This window comes from Carassius auratus, chromosome 19 (assembly GCF_003368295.1).
Source record: "Carassius auratus strain Wakin chromosome 19, ASM336829v1, whole genome shotgun sequence".
Classification (NCBI taxonomy): domain Eukaryota; kingdom Metazoa; phylum Chordata; class Actinopteri; order Cypriniformes; family Cyprinidae; genus Carassius; species Carassius auratus.
In genome coordinates, this window is record NC_039261.1 from 16832254 (window position 1) to 16849827 (window position 17574).

Consider the following 17574-nt stretch of genomic DNA (forward strand, 5'->3'; position numbering starts at 1 on the left):
AGTCTCTGCCGACTGCCCACGGTAGCAGAATTGAAGGCAAATTCAACCGCTGCATCAACGTACTCATCAAATCTGATCATCGCCGTTGAATAGCATCACCAAATCATTCCTCCTGCAGTCCAGCCACAAGCAAGGCACTAAAACTATCAGCAAGCGACCATTGAAAAACCTCAACAAGGCATTTCAAGATCACTGCTTGGAAATTAAGACTCTCAAGACACCTAAAAAAAAAAAGCAAGGTGGTTCAAGATGTGAACAGAAGACGTCTTAGTTTCTCCCGTGCACCAAAGTGGATCTGCAGGGTCAGCAGCAGAAGGTGAAAAAACTGCCTGCCTTTCCTGTGAAACCCAAGGCAGATGATTTTGGTTCCCTCAGGTCAAAGAGCTTGTACGGGAGACAAATGTTGAAGTGTTGCCACTAGATAGACCAGTGATAACATTAGACACAGCTCCAAAAGACCTCCAGAGTCCGTCTGCTGATGACCCGTCTCCTCCTGGCCTTGCCAGGACTTTTGCTTTCCCCAAGATCACACGATCTGTCGAGGAGACAAAAGTTTCCACAGAGCAAAAGGCAAATGTCAAATCATCTGAAGAGACAGAAGCTGATGCAGAGACGATGGAGAGAACAGAGACATCATTTGAAGAGACGATGGCTCAGAAAAACCTTAAGTGTCCATTTCCTCCTAGCTTCCAACGTCCGTCCCCCGTCAGATCTTCTGCTCTTCCTCAGATTTTGCAGTCTGTGGAGGAACCAGAAGTTGATACGGAAACAATAGAGAGAACAGAGACACCATTTGAAGAGACAATGGTTCAGGAAGACCACCAAAGTCCATTTCCTCATGCCTTCCATCATCCATCCCCCGTCAGATCTTCTGATCTTCCTCAGATTTTGCAGTCTGTGGAGGAACCAGAAGTTGATACGGAGACAATGGAGAGAACAGAGACACCATTTGAAGAGACAATGGTTCAGGAAGACCACCAAAGTCCATTTCCTCATGCCTTCCATCATCCATCCCCCGTCAGATCTTCTGCTCTTCCTCAGATTTTGCAGTCTGTGGAGGAACCAGAAGTTGATACGGAGACAATGGAGAGAACAGAGACACCATTTGAAGAGACAATGGTTCAGGAAGACCACCAAAGTCCATTTCCTCACAGCTTCCGTCCTCCATCCCTTGTCAGATCTTTTGCTCTTTCTCAGATTTCACAGTCTGTAGAGGAGACAAAAGTTTGTGCTATGTCAGCGGTAGAACGTCAAAGTCTGTCTTCTGTCCACACCCATCCTTCCTCGTCTGTAAAACTGCCCAAAATTCAGACTCAAGTAAAGCCGTCACTTCAGAAGTCTGAGAAACCTGAGACTCACAAATATGATTCCGCAGTCTCGGGCAGCATTGAGGAGCAGTACATGAAGAACAGCGAGGAGGACGGAGACAAACTGCTTCATGCTAGCATGAAAGACCCATCGTTCATAATTGACATCAAAGCTCAAGAAAACAACCTCCAGCAGCTGGATCGAGCTTTTCAAAATAACAACATTTCCTCTGAAATGTACAACCTGTGCAGAGGAACCGTCAATCAGACACTTAAGAGTGTTGAGCTGCGTCTTGGATGTCTTTTACGGAGATACATCAAACATGTCCAAATGAAGCAATTAAGGTTAGAAAAACTTCCATTGGCTAATGGTTTATTTGATTATATATTTTGTGGTAAATCATTTTACAATTTTCCCCTTAAAAAATTCTAATTTTGGCTCATTGCATCTTTAATCTGTTATACAGGAAGACGCTCGATGGAAATTTCAAGGCCACCAGAAATTTAAGGGATGGACTGGAGTTCAAAAAAGTCCATTCTCAGCTCTGCAAGTTTGACCATTTCCAGCAGAGTGTGAACAAAATCTGGGACGCCAAGCAAGCCTCCACTGATGAGACGCGAGAACTCTGCATCGCACGGACGGCCCATTTATACCAGCAGGTCAGTAGGAATTAGACAAGGGGGCATTAAAGCATTGATATTGAGTCTAAGACTAGTTTGTCATGTTGTAAAAATGTTAACAACATTAATTATATGGCTGATGTAAATAATAATATAAAACATGTTGTTGTCCTGCCTTCAGGTGAACGCGGTGCATGGCCTACATCTGACAGGCATATCATTTGTGCAAAGGCATGTATCACTGCCTCTGCTCACTGTGACACCCGTGCGGTTCAGCTCCAATTTGTGTCCATCTCCTCCTCGTGGACCACGAACTTCACCCAGCAGAGCCAGTCCAGCACGCCATCCTCAAATCCACCCCAAACCTCTGCACCACACGACCAGGAACACACCAGGCAGTTTCCTGAAGATCAGTCACATTCAATAATGATGGCCAGTGTCAACATAATGGCTTGTATCTGAACCCAAGAACAGATTATTGAAATGTCACAAAATTAAAACAAAAGCGAGGACGCATCAGGAACAGACTCTGGAAAAACAGAAGCACCGGCCTGTAGACATAGGAAGATGAATATAAATATAAAGATTGGTTAACCCATATTAGTGATTTCAAGCTTCGCCAGAGTCAAATAGCCAATGTTATATTAAGGAAGAGCTATGTCTTAATCAGTGTATATTTTTGTTTAAGCTTATATTGTAATAAATGTGTGAAAAAATGAATAATAAAAATGATAAATAATAAAGATATGAATCTCTCTTTATTGTTGGGCACTTAAGTATTTTGATCAATTGATCGAAGCACACCACTGAGTAGATTTGATTTTATCGGCGAAAATGGACATCTAACTGATCAAATGTGAACCGGTTATTTCTTTTAACTGAAGAAAGCATAATTTAAATGAATATGAAAGATGAGTACCTTTTTATTTGTTTAAATTCAAGTTAACTGTTACTTTAATAAAAGGCACATGCGAGTTAGGGATGAGTGTGTAATGATATTAATTATGGCATGTGACTTAAGCATGAACCATGTGAAAGGTTAGTGAACATAATTTCCATATCTTTCTAAATAATTTGCACTGATTAATAAAAAATTAAAATAATAAACCAATGTGAAAGCTTCATAATGTAAGAGATCTCTGCTGCCTGTCTCAGGTGAGGGTGGCGCTAAGTGGTCATCGCCCGCAACCGAGGTTTAAACATTTCCATTTCTAAGCATTTATTCAACGAAAGATAATATACAAAACAAATTGTGAAAACATAATATTCATTTCATAAAGGCTGTAGTACTGTGGGAAACATAAATTAAACAGAAATGTACATTTTCGCTGCTCTAGTTGTCTTCCCTCCCAAGCTGAAGTTTTGAAATATTTCTTGCCCACTGTTCATTTTCAAGCGCAGTGGGCACACCGAGCAAACTTACTAAAATCTTACTGAAACAAACAGCGGATGGGTCTCCGTCTAGATCGGAGGTGAAATAGAGAAACATGAGGATGACACAGATATATAGTTTATGTACGATCTGTAATTATTTATTCTGCAATCACCGATTGTATAAATGAACATAACTCTGTGAACACCCAAGTCACTTCTTCCTGGGGATATTTAACAGGATGGTAAAGAATTATGAAATATTCATACCTATCCTCATCTTCTCCTCCTCAATGTATTTCGTTCTTCGCGCTTTCGTCCGTCTTCTGTTCTGTTGCTAAAACTAACAATAGTTAAAGTTAATTTTTTTGAGTGTGATTAAAGAAATAAGTTTAAAAAAAATCTCCAGGTTCCATATGCAGAGTGAAATGAGAACAGTCCAGCATTTAGAAATAATTCTTATTAACTGTTATTATTCTTGATTTTTCAAACTGTTAACAGTTTGGATTTTCGAATTATGCCTTTACTTTAGTTGTGCAGATCTGGGCTGAGGTTTTGCCCTTTGAGTGTAAGGTTTCACTGGCTGGGTGTTATTTTTGGTAAAAAACTAAAGATTATGTTCCATGAAGATATTTTGTAAATTTCCAACCGTAAATATATCAAAACTTTATTTTTCATTAGTAATGTGCATTGCTAAGAACTTCATTTGGACAAGTTTATGGCGATTTTCTCAGTTTTTTATTTTTTATTTTTTTATTTTATTTTTAGACTTTTTTTTGTGGTCCAGGTTCACATTTGTGCTCATGATTTTACATACCACTTGCAGAATATGCAAATATGTTAGTAATTTTAACAAAATAAGAGAGTTCATGAAAATAGCATATTATTTTTTTTATATGCTACCCTGAATAAGTTATTTCACATAACAGATGCTTATATGTACTCCAAAAGAAAAAAGAAAAACGATCCCGTTCAAAAGTTTACATACCCTTCGATCTTAATACTTTGTGTCGTTTCCTGGATGATCCAAGTTGTTCATGAGTCCTGCGTTGGTCCTGAGCAGTTCAACTGCCTTCTGTTCTTCAGAAAAATCCCCCAGCTCTTGCACGTTCTCTGGTTTTCCAGCATCTTCTGCATATCTGAACATTTTGCAAAAGTGACTTTATGATTTTGAGATCCATCAATTCACACTGAGGACAACTGAGGGACTCAAATGAACATAAGGTTCAAATGCTCACCGATGCTACAGAAAGAAAAAAAGGGGGTCATTTTGTCTTATGAGAAAAATGTAACTATCTTCTGTAGCCTCTGAAGGGCAGTACTAAATAAATAAATAAGAATATTTAGGCAAAATAAGTAAAATGTACACATCTCCATTCTGCTCAAAAGTTTTCCACTTCTCTGTCATTTTCCTCCACTGCTGCTGGTCAAAGGAAACGCCCAACGGACAGGAAGAATTGATTTAAAATATAAGACTAAAGAAAATATTTCAGTTGCATAGCCTACTGCATCTATATCTTATATAAAACCTTTATATAAAATACCTAACGTCTGTTCTGTTCGCAGGGTTCGAGTCAAGCAATTTCGCCCCAGCAACATGAGCGCATTCAGCCCGTTCTCTTCAGTCAAATAACACGACTTTATACTTTCCAAACGTCCGATAACTTTACCAAAAATGACCCGAAACAGGCGGGAAGGGATATTTTTGAAAATATGACTGCAAATTATTGTTTCTTCGCGGAGTTCGCGCGTTATGCATAATGTCTTTTTGCGGACAAGCGATGCGGGAGTCGTAAACGAAGTGTGCACACAGACGACACAGGTATTTACTTAACACAAAATATTTCTGTTGGCATGAAACGTTAACCATGGACATATATCTGGGATTATTAACAGATGCGATTCGAATACAATAAGGCCTATACAACAAGTATTGCAATAATTAATATTTAGGTCCACACACAGGAGAATCTGAGAAACAACAGCTAAAGTGTTACATTTGGATAGGAATTACGTTCTTTATAATGTTGCGTCACGTGTTAATTAAAGTTCAAAGACTGTTTAATTTTGTTAGCTCTGAATGATGCACATTAAGTTATAGTAGCTAATGCTAATAAAAAAGTATATTATAACATTTAGCACACAACATAATCATGTTATAACACAAAGCGAATTATATCATGCTCATATAAAGCCCCTGTATTCAGATTTCAAACAGACATTTGCAATATTAATAATGTCTCGTCTGTCCGCTGATGTCTAATGCTTGCTCATTAAGATTAATATAATTATTTCACGCTTTACATTAAACAGGTAAAATTCGCGACTTTAAAGAACTAATTTACCTGGCTGTTCATGAAGTTTGCGTTGTAAGTGTAACGTACAATACAAAGAGACTTTCCTATTAATTTAAAATCCCAAAAATGGCTTCGGGGAGAGCTTTACTGTTTACTCAATAGCAATCAATGGTTGCCAGGGCAACTCTGACACGTCACTATGGAATGTTCGTGGATGACGTCACTTTGGGCCGCTATAAAAGCTGATTTGGAATTGGAAAATTTTATTTCATCGTCGCTTGTTATGCGAGTAATATCACTGAGTGAATATCTGTCTGAACGAGTACGAAAATCTTGCTTAATCGTCTTTTCAAAAAAGACCAGAAATTCAGTTCGAAAATATCAAACGGCTCAAGAGCGATCTCTCTCAGAACTGTGTAAACGAGAACTGTTGAAAATCTCTGTAGAACAAGAGTTCTCCTTTAGGATCAGAGATGGCTTTTAACAAGAATACATCTTTTTCATCATCATCTTCATCGTCCTCAGTTGTGGATGAAATGTCAGAGATGTCGCTGAGGAACACATCTCTGGACTCATCCGATGAGGATGTTTCCTCCAGTCACTGTACTGACAGGCTTGTGAAACATCAACTGCTGATGAACAAATTCCTGGACCTTCAGTACAGAGCCCGAGAGCGCCAGGAGGAGTTTCAGTCACTGCTGGAGCGATTTAACTATATACGTTAGTAATCTGGTTTTAGTTATACACTTAAACACATGTAGTTCAGTAGCCTACTCAGACCAATGAGTCGAATAGAGTGGTCAAGTTAATGGTCTTTAATTGGCCTGATTCTTCAAGCCCTCACAAAAAACTAGAACTTCAAATAATAAAAAAAGAATACAAATGAATCAGACACTCATATTTAGGCATGTATTGGTATTCAGTTGTACCTAAATGCATTACAAACTGATTAACCAGTAAAAGTAACATTTTAAAACTGATAATAAAATAAAAATAATAGAAGAAATATTCATAATTTTTGTGTTTAAAACTATAAAATCAATTATAATATTCATGGCTTTTTTTCTTAATTTCCAAACATTAAACAATCGACCCTTAACCTTATTTTTTGGACGGAGAACTGTAGAAAGCCCTTAAAACTTCTCTTTTGTTGACAAGCATTTCAGGAAAAATTAATGATGCCTAAGGCATTTACAGATTTACTCTAAAGCCCCAAATTGGGATCAGATGCAGAGATGAGATCTGCACTTGACTTTGAGACAAGCAGCGCATATATTTAATTAAATCACAGCCTTAAATCACAGAGATTTGACAGTGACAACAAGCCATTTAATGATTCCAGTTTCATTTTGATAAACTGTGCAACCCTAAGCCATATATTGATCTTCTTTTTAATATCATCTAACTGTACTTAACAGTTAACGGTACTTATGTTTTACTTCTTGCAGAGGAATCGCTAGAATGGGAGATTGAAAAAGTGGAGAAATCCATGTTCAGCATGGAGTGGCTGGAGGACTTGCAGAAGATCATTGATGAGTTCCAGGCCAATATGGCAAACAATGTGAGCCGCCTTCGAGAGAGCTTCAGAAAAATGCAGGAGGTTGCCTCGAAAAAAGTTCTGACCGTGAAGGCAAAAGGTAAGTTAATGTACACACACACCATCATTCATTAAAAAGCATATCTGAATCACTTTGGTTGCAGTGTGATCTAAAATGCTGTGTCAAGGTAGCTTACAGTGTAAAATGTGTTGGTTTTCAGGTAAACCAGGAAAAGATCTGGATGCCAAAGTAGTTAAAAGCATTCAGTCTCTGCCGACTTGTCCCACGGTAGCAGAATTGAAGGCAAATTCAACCGCTGCATCAACGTACTCATCAAATCTGATCATCGCCTTGAATAGCATCACCAAATCATCCTCCTGCAGTCCAGCCACAAGCAAGGCACTAAAACTATCAGCAGCGACCATTGAAAACCTCAACAAGGCATTTCAAGATCACTGCTTGGAAATTAAGACTCTCAAGACACCTAAAAAAAAAGCAAGGTGGTTCAAGATGTGAACAGAGACGTCTTAGTTTCTCCCGTGCACCAAAGCGGATCTGCAGGTCAGCAGCAGAAGGTGAAAAAACTGCCTGCCTTTCCTGTGAAACCCAAGGCAGATGATTTTGGTTTCCCTCAGGTCAAAGAGCTTGTACGGGAGACAAATGTTGAAGTGTTGCCACTAGATAGACCAGTGATAACATTAGACACAGCTCCAAAAGACCTCCAGAGTCCGTCTGCTGATGACCCGTCTCCTCCTGGCCTTGCCAGGACTTTTGCTTTCCCCAAGATCACACGATCTGTCGAGGAGACAAAAGTTTCCACAGAGCAAAAGGCAAATGTCAAATCATCTGAAGAGACACAAGCTGATGCAGAGACGATGGAGAGAACAGAGACATCATTTGATGAGACGATGGCTCAGAAAAACCTTAAGTGTCCATTTCCTCCTAGCTTCCAACGTCCGTCCCCCGTCAGATCTTCTGCTCTTCCTCAGATTTTGCAGTCTGTGGAGGAACCAGAAGTTGATACGGAGACAATGGAGAGAACAGAGACACCATTTGAAGAGACAATGGTTCAGGAAGACCACCAAAGTCCATTTCCTCATGCCTTCCATCATCCATCCCCCGTCAGATCTTCTGCTCTTCCTCAGATTTTGCAGTCTGTGGAGGAACCAGAAGTTGATACAGAGACAATGGAGAGAACAGAGACACCTTTTGAAGAGACAATGGTTCAGGAAGACCACCAAAGTCCATTTCCTCATAGCTTCCGTCCTCCATCCCTTGTCAGATCTTTTGCTCTTTCTCAGATTTCACAGTCTGTAGAGGAGACAAAAGTTTGTGCTATGTCAGCGGTAGAACGTCAAAGTCTGTCTTCTGTCCACACCCATCCTTCCTCGTCTGTAAAACTGCCCAAAATTCAGACTCAAGCAAAGCCGTCACTTCAGAAGTCTGAGAAACCTGAGACTCACAAATATGATTCCGCAGTCTCGGGCAGCATTGAGGAGCAGTACATGAAGAACAGCGAGGAGGACGGAGACAAACTGCTTCATGCTAGCATGAAAGACCCATCGTTCATAATTGACATCAAAGCTCAAGAAAACAACCTCCAGCAGCTGGATCGAGCTTTTCAAAATAACAACATTTCCTCTGAAATGTACAACCTGTGCAGAGGAACCGTCAATCAGACACTTAAGAGTGTTGAGCTGCGTCTTGGATGTCTTTTACGGAGATACATCAAACATGTCCAAATGAAGCAATTAAGGTTAGAAAAACTTCCATTGGCTAATGGTTTATTTGATTATATATTTTGTGGTAAATCATTTTACAATTTTCCCCTTAAAAAATTCTAATTTTGGCTCATTGCATCTTTAATCTGTTATACAGGAAGACGCTCGATGGAAATTTCAAGGCCACCAGAAATTTAAGGGATGGACTGGAGTTCAAAAAAGTCCATTCTCAGCTCTGCAAGTTTGACCATTTCCAGCAGAGTGTGAACAAAATCTGGGACGCCAAGCAAGCCTCCACTGATGAGACGCGAGAACTCTGCATCGCACGGACGGCCCATTTATACCAGCAGGTCAGTAGGAATTAGACAAGGGGGCATTAAAGCATTGATATTGAGTCTAAGACTAGTTTGTCATGTTGTAAAAATGTTAACAACATTAATTATATGGCTGATGTAAATAATAATATAAAACATGTTGTTGTCCTGCCTTCAGGTGAACGCGGTGCATGGCCTACATCTGACAGGCATATCATTTGTGCAAAGGCTTGTATCACTGCCTCTGCTCACTGTGACACCCGTGCGGTTCAGCTCCAATTTGTGTCCATCTCCTCCTCGTGGACCACGAACTTCACCCAGCAGAGCCAGTCCAGCACGCCATCCTCAAATCCACCCCAAACCTCTGCACCACACGACCAGGAACACACCAGGCAGTTTCCTGAAGATCAGTCACATTCAATAATGATGGCCAGTGTCAACATAATGGCTTGTATCTGAACCCAAGAACAGATTATTGAAATGTCACAAAATTAAAACAAAAGCGAGGACGCATCAGGAACAGACTCTGGAAAAACAGAAGCACCGGCCTGTAGACATAGGAAGATGAATATAAATATAAAGATTGGTTAACCCATATTAGTGATTTCAAGCTTCGCCAGAGTCAAATAGCCAATGTTATATTAAGGAAGAGCTATGTCTTAATCAGTGTATATTTTTGTTTAAGCTTATATTGTAATAAATATATGAATAAAAATATGAATAATAAAAATGATAAATAAAGATATGAATCTCTCTTTATTGTTGGGCACTTAAGTATTTTGATCAGTTGATCGAAGCACACCACTGAGTAGATTTGATTGTGTTTTATGGCCTGCAATAAAAATGTATTATATTCCAATGCTTATGTCTGTGTATCATAAACATTAAAACAAAAAATAGAGCACGTGTACATCTGGGAAAATGTGTGTAAGTCTGATAATGCTCGACAAGTCTGGTTTAATATTGCCATCTGCTGGCGCTTTTGAAGAACATTTAGACCAAATATGTAACTCCCGGTTTCAGATTTAATTTTTTTTTTTTTACTCTTGATATTAATAATTTTAGGTCTAACTATCTTTTGTCTGTGCGAGAAAAATGTTAGTCATTGAAATCATGTATTAATATTCAGTTTGAGTCTCTGTCCTGCAGAGGGCAATGTGGCAATATTTTGATATGAACAGTGAACTCGTTACACATTATGAGGTCACCGCATGACAAAAACAGTCCTGATTCATGATTGCAACAGCCTTTATTTGTATTATGCAGCTGGAGGTGTGTTCTTAAAAAACAGAGAAAAACAACTTTAAACCACAGTCTCATCTCATTATTCATTTATATATAGCCATTTTTTTTCACCATCTTATCTCTGTTGACCTGAATGGACAAGTATCAGACATATCGCCTCCAGGGAGCCCTGCAGTCCTTACATCTTAAAATCATTTCAGCAAACACAAGGTTTGAGTTTAAGCACATAAACACGCATAGTAAGCATTTCCATTGTTAAATCCATCAGACTTCATGTTGAAACCGTTCAGTGTCTGGCACTCACCCGAATAGAAATATCTTTCACGTGAGCCCTTCATTAGTACAATTTAACCGTCGTTTGCTCACAAGACATAAAAGCATCATGGAAAAGGTCACCAGTAAAAAGATTTGTGCTGAAAACTGAACGTGTTAAAGGAACCGCAGTCGTCTAAAAATCGCACTCTTGGCCAAGCAGAGCAGGAAAGCGGTGGACAGAAAAGAGAGTGAGAGAGCACAAATTTTGTCCACGATTCACATTATCACACCGTCTGGCTCTTTCAGACAATCACGATCATTTGAGGCAAGATTAGGGTGTCAGTCCCGGTGCAGGGTCAAAGGTCAGAGGTTGCCTTCGTCTTATCTAGCCGTTTAGACTTTAGAAAAGCCATGGCAGTATCCGCACCACAGTCCGCGTGAGGAGGACTTTAGGCACCAGTGGGGTTTTCATCCAGACCGAATCAGTTCGTATTTTAATAGCAAATCAGCAAAGTGCATCAGTTGTGGCCCAGTCCGCCAGGTTCAGCTCGGTTCAGAACGGCAGTCACATGATGCAGCACTTGTTCTTGAAAATGTGCGGGTGTTTGTAGCGCAGTCTCTGTTTGGGCCGATATTTCTCTAGATACGTCAGCTGCTTGCTGTTTATTGCACCTCTGCGCTTCCTGCGAACACAGAAAATTAGCATTAGCGTGTTGATTTACATTCGTCACGCTCCAACCGAATGAAACCAGGCAGATAAAAATGGCTTGCGATCTCACATTTCATTCCAGACCATGCAGGGCTGAAAATAGCATTGAAATTAAAACTGTCACCAAAGGGATGGAGCTTAAAGGGTTAACTGTGAATCTTTTGCATGATGAAAGCTTTCAGTTTGGCCTTGCTATCAAAAGGCACTCTGGCAAGCGCAAGCGACTGAGAGCTAGCGTTTAAGATCCACTCGTATGAATGTAGCAGCTGACGGCAAGAGCTCAAGGTCTGTGGTTCTTGAAAGAAGTCAAGAGAGAGATGTACGCACTGTCTGATGAACTGGATGGCATCTTCATACTTCATCCCACTTTCAATCAGTGCCACGGCCACAAGTACTGGAGCTCTGCAGAAAAAAAAGAAAAAAAAAAAGTTTGAGAGAGGTGCGACATTGACCTAAACAGACTGCTGTATGTGTGTGTGTGTGTGTGAGAGAGAGAGAGAGAGACAGAGAGAGATCGCTCACAGAAACTGTTAGACAAGTACTCTAGCAATGTAATAAAATAACATATTGTTTAATACTTTTTGTATTCTTGTTTTATAGTCAAGGACCTATGTTTTATTGTTTTTATTTCTCTCTCTCTCTCTCTCTCTGTATATATATATATATATATATATATATATATATATATATATATATATATATATATATATATATATATATATATATATATATATATATATATATATATATATATATATGAAGAGTTCAGATGCAAAAGCCTCTAAATGCCATCTGAAATTTTCATCAAAAATTAGGATTTTTTTTCAGGCTCCTATATGTATGTTCAGTTATTTCACTTTAATAGCCTGGAAAAGGACCTGCACATTGCCATTAAAGTAAAATGACTCCACCTAAGCATAGGATCTTGATATAAATCCTAATTTTAGGAAAATATTTTTAAAACATTGGTTTAATTCTGTTAATATTTGTGGTGTTATATATACAAATAAAGTAATAAATTAATAAATAAAGCAATAGCATGCAGCTTTCAAATGTTTTTTATTATTTTTTATTTATTAAAAGGAAGGGTAAGGGTTCATTCAAAAACTTTTTTTTGTTCTGCTGGTTGAATGTATCTTCACATCCCGATAGCAATCACTAAATTAAGTGGTCTAAATGGACCATTAAATGTTCAACCAATCAGATTATTTGGTCCGAACATTTCGATAGGCTGTCCTACCTGCCTGTCAACATAGGTATTTGCATGTCTCTGTGCTCAGCGTGGTCCATTACGCTTCTGTGTTTTGGAGGAGGCATGTCTTTGGAGAGTGATTTGCAGGGAGGGAGGGATCTTATGCTTTCAAAGCTAGCTTGCTATTGCTAGCCTCTCTGAAATCGCCAACCCTAGATTTGAGCAAATGCTACACTTAAAGATTTAAATGTACTTTAATAAAATATTAAATATAGAATAAATCTATTACACGTTTAATATTAATATTTTATCAATGTCAAATGTTGTCAATATTTAATAATTACAATAACATTAATAACAAAAGTGTTTAACAGCATATTAGCTTTCATTGTGGTATCAAACCTGGAAAGCCTAACACACACAACTTTACTGGCTCATTAGAAAAGCTCAGTTGTTCCATGACCTCAGAGAGATCTTAGAAGCTGTACAGTGAAAAACAGAGTAATGGAGCAATGCCACATTTTCACTCTTAGATGAGTGGAAAGAGGTATTAAGATGAGTTAATTCATCATACAATAATTAATGTTTCACAATCCTAAAGGTAAAGATTCAGGCATAGTAGGACAAAATTTCAGAAAAGGTGAGTGGTGTAAAAAACTATTGTTGGTGCTGTTGCTAGGCATTCTGGGTGGTTGTTAAGCCCCATGTCACATTAAGACCCCACCCCTGAATCACTACTTTATTCTCATCCCTGCATGTGACTCCCCCCTTTAAAGTCCACAAGATCTTTCCTTCCACTTTATCACCCACCAAGTGGAAAATCTTAAATCTGATCTCTTACAGAAGGATGCCCCTCCGCACCTCTCTCCAACAAGCCACAACCGATGGATCATTCGGGTCGATTTAGACAGCAAAACTAATTTTAATACTCAACTCCTCAAAGCTTCCCTTTCAAACATACACCGTACAGTAAAGACAGTCAAATCCTACAGCACAACTCCAGCTCTAAACAGCGTTGCCGTCTGAATTAAATGAAAATAAACGAGTCAGGCCAAAAAAACACAGGCACTCTTTCAAGAGTAAAGACCGATTCCCTTTGGAAGTGGATGAAGTGCGTCAGAGATGGAGTTTTACCGCCCAAAAGATGAGATCAGCGAGGCCAGACTCCCTCCTCCTTTTAACGTCACTCGCTGTTTTACAGCCGAAGTTTGGGGTGTTTTGTTTCACTGTACGTGCGCCAACAGAGAGGATAAATACATCATCCGTAGGAGCTCCTTACGAGACATACTGTTCTGCGTTTATAACTGCACTAGCACATTATGTTGTGCAATATTGCTTTAGAGAAAGACTGATTTTGTCATTACCATGAAAATGTACCCACTGAATTTTGTTATGGTAAAAACAGCTTCCGATTCATGGTTCAGTCGTGGGACGCCCACTAGGTAACTGGGAGCATCAGGTATAGCTAAAGAATCCCAGTCATGTGGGATAGACAGTCTGGAATAAAGGTCATGGAAAGAGCACGCGTTTGACGAGGACAGTAATAACATATGCTCGTAAAAAGCAACTTCCTGTTTTGTCTTCGGCTCTCACCCTGATGCCTCTTAAAACAGAGTGGGACTGCAGCAGAGTAAGTGCACTTTGAGGACTGTTGACTTTGGCGGAGCACTCTGGCCAGTTTAAAGTCTCTGAAGAGGTACCTCTCCCTCAGCCCATAGGGGACTATCAACTTCATCCACGGTTAATAGAGGAGACGTGTCTCCTGGGAGGCCAGAGGTGCATAATGTTCTATAGAGCACATTCTTTTCCAGATTAAGGTCTCGAACAGGGCACCGGAGGTGGGCTTACTTATGGGCCACCAGACAAGAAATGAACCCATTTACCCCTGAGTTCCCAGGGCAGAGCAAAAACCAGCAAGTTAAAGATATGTTTACATCTTGAGGGCAATATGATTGTGTTTCTGTAAGCTCATATACTGACCTTCCTAAACCGGCCACGCAGTGCACAGCCACGCAGCAGCCGGGTTCTTCTAGGAATCGTCTCTTCAGGAGACTCAGCCAGTCCTCCACGACCTTAGATGGAGGAGGAGCGCCGTCGTCAAATGGCCAGTCCTGGGGACAGAAGAACAAGCACATACCGAAAAATGACTTCGGTCATCTTTAACTTCAGACTGTTCCAAATCAGACTTGCTTTCTTGTGCTGAACACTAAAAGAAGATATTTTGAAGAATGTTGCTGGTTGCAACTGACTTTCATAGAAGGGAAAAATATTATGAAAAGTCAATGGGTACTGGCAATTTACTGGTTATGAGCATTCTTCAAAATATCTTCTTTTGTGTTCTACAGCCGAAAGAATTGTATACATGTTTGGAACAATCATTTTGGGTGAACTATCCGTTTCCCATTTACACTGAAAGACAAGCTTTGACTTTGAAACTTTGGACTTTTTCACATTGGCAGCACAGTGATATTATTTTTATTTCATAGTTCCATCATGAAGCAGATCAAGAGAGCTCTATAGTCTAGAGGCCCATTGGTATTTGGTTTGCTGCTCATTTGCATAGATAACCCGTTCAGATTTGTTGTATCCAGTGATTGTTTTTGCTCATGTTGCCTCAGTTTGGTTGCTACAAATTGCGGTCAATGTGAACGTCCCTTCAACATGAACAGGCTTTAAGGAATCGAAAGCAAAAAAGTTAAAGAGTGGCCAGGTGGCATTTATTTCAAATATAGTACAAACTTTTTAAGCCAAATATTTTGCAAACAATGTAAGTTCTGCATCACTTTGTGACTGTCCAACATTAGAGGATCATGTTCAGAGTTAAATGTGATGAACCACACCCATGTTTACTCTAATAGGACACCTGTGTGAATTGAAGTTTTGAGAAGAGCTAGGGCAGAATTTGTTTACAGACGCCACTGGATTTGCATTTAATGCAAAGACTTCTTAAATGTGACTTAAGTGTCCAAATACTGGTTGGGGCCACTGCATCGGTCCACACAGTCTAAGAGAGATCTGATAGCTTTTTCTGTATATTTCTATACTTGTTTCTTTGTAAAAGTGGGTGATCCAGATGGTGAAGGTGCTGAGGGAGCATAGAGCACTGATTGAGGACTATGTGAGGACTATTCAGAAATAACCTTCAAGGGATGCGTCCCCCTTACAATTATGTAACTGGCGGCTTGTGTACCATAGTACAATGCATTGTTGGAGAAATCTAGTTTCAACTTCCTTGGAACTGTAGTAACTTTTTGGCATGTCTGTTGTTCAAACCATGCTTATTCAGCAAAATAGACTGTTTTAATGACAAAATCATGAAAGTGGAATAAGAACTTCTGCTAATTAATCATCTGGCGATCAGATTCATGTCAGATTATTGAATTAATAAACATGGCATTTGAGGGCTTTTTTGTCCTCCATGTGTTTTCCAGATGGTTGATACAATCATTGGTTCCCTCTTGCGTCATAGTCCAGGTTTCCTTGAAGGAACTAAGGAACATCCACACATGCACACTCGGTGGCTTTCTGATGGACAAATTAAAAGATATAGAATTTAAATGTGTATATATTAACTGTATGTACTTCTAACCACAGGTCAAGAGTAGTTTCAACCACACAACTTTGAGATGCTCTTCCCAAATGTTCATTAGAAGTATGGTTTTGGAAATCACCATATTGTTATAATGTGATACAACTTGCGACGAAAGTTGTTTAAAAATGCTTTTGGTTTAAACATTTTCCGAACAAAGAATGGGAAATGACAACAAAATCTGAGAGCAATGCTAAATGGTGTATGGAACCAAGGAGTGTCCTGTCAACTGAAATTGTAAGGTTTTTTTTAACTACAGTATGATACTTTGATACAGTTTGGGATATTCAGATGCTGCTATAAAACGAATATTTATTGTGTGATATTTATCGTCTACGATAATATCATAATTGTAATTTTATTGATATGCGAGCTGACATCGAGTATGTCACTTACTTCGCAAAAAATAAATGAAAACATTCAAAAGCTGAATATTACTGCATGCGTGCAATCCCAAACGATTTATTTTGAACAACATTTCAAAAAACAAGAAGTTAATATTGAATGAGTTACATTTTAGACACAATATGCCAGATTGTTTTCTGTTTTGGCAATGAAAACTGTTAAAAACAAAGCTGGAGCAAAACATTTGCACATCTCAGAGCAACACCACTGTGTTTCGTTCCTGAATTAGTCAATAATCCATTCATAAAGACAATCACTTGCTTTGTTTCTAAATGAATCAGCCGTTTTGAATGAATCGTTTGAGTGAATGATTCAATGAGTCACTCTTTAAGAAACTTGTTTTTAGTGTCATTTATTAATCAATGACAGACCTAAATCAGCCAAGAAACCACCATAAAAACACACTAAGCCAAAAAAAAAAAACACATTAAGTATTGAGATAAAACTTTTTGTCAATATCACACATCCCTAGTAGTAATGTGCATCTGGTTACATCTTTCAATCCCTGTCCCCGGGTGGTTGGTAAAAGCGATACATGTGTCAGTGAGACAAAGCCTGAGGCCTGGGAGGCATGTGGAACACAGCATAAATTTAGCAAACGTGTGTGGCTTTCCTGTGCTCTCGTGACCTCAAGGTGAGAGGTGATTCACAATCATGCTTCACAGGACATCCGGAAAATTCCACGCCTCCTTTCCCATTTGCCCTCCTATATAGTGACTTTGATGTGGTTCAGCTGCTGAGGGACGTGGCTTGCGTAGACCAGCACGCAAACTGGCATGTCTTCACAGGCACAGATGCCCACACAAACACACACTCAAGTGATCCAGAGAGGCTCGGAAGGGCAGGCCTAAATTTTAAAGAGCTTTCTCACAGTACAGATGCATAAGTCGCCATTTAGAGGCCTCAAAATATCGCTTATCACACAAGACTGATGAGTAATATGCAGTCACACTACAGCCCTAGGAACGGGATGTTCAACACTAGCAGGTGCGAGTCCTTTCAAGTAAACA

The 17574-nt window shown here is 39.3% G+C and overlaps 3 protein-coding genes across 5 annotated transcripts in view; 2 read left to right on the top strand and 1 right to left on the bottom strand.

Annotated features, from left to right (window-relative positions):
* Positions 1–373: 373 nt before the first annotated feature.
* On the top strand, positions 374–2675 carry LOC113119603 (uncharacterized). The gene is made up of 3 exons (XM_026289195.1): positions 374–1652; positions 1775–1967; positions 2110–2675. Exons 1-3 carry the CDS (start codon positions 616–618, stop codon positions 2353–2355), a joined length of 1476 nt encoding a protein of 491 aa, XP_026144980.1. The 5' UTR covers positions 374–615; the 3' UTR covers positions 2356–2675.
* Positions 2676–7984: 5309 nt separating this feature from the next.
* On the top strand, positions 7985–9660 carry LOC113119604 (uncharacterized). Its single transcript, XM_026289196.1, has 3 exons — positions 7985–8890; positions 9013–9205; positions 9348–9660. The coding sequence occupies exons 1-3, from the start codon at positions 8010–8012 to the stop codon at positions 9591–9593; spliced, it is 1320 nt and encodes a 439-aa protein (XP_026144981.1). The 5' UTR covers positions 7985–8009; the 3' UTR covers positions 9594–9660.
* A 739-nt stretch (positions 9661–10399) lies between these two features.
* The window catches only part of LOC113119605 (protein tyrosine phosphatase type IVA 3-like), a 31919-nt gene continuing 24744 nt past the window's right edge, over positions 10400–17574 (bottom strand). For all 3 annotated transcript variants that reach the window (XM_026289197.1, XM_026289198.1, XM_026289199.1), the window contains exons 4-6: positions 14551–14681; positions 11706–11780; positions 10400–11352 (exon numbers count right to left, since the gene is read on the bottom strand). In XM_026289197.1, the coding sequence (XP_026144982.1) occupies positions 11235–11352; positions 11706–11780; positions 14551–14681 (324 nt within the window). In that variant the 3' untranslated portion in view covers positions 10400–11234. The remainder of the gene's footprint in view (positions 11353–11705; positions 11781–14550; positions 14682–17574) is intronic.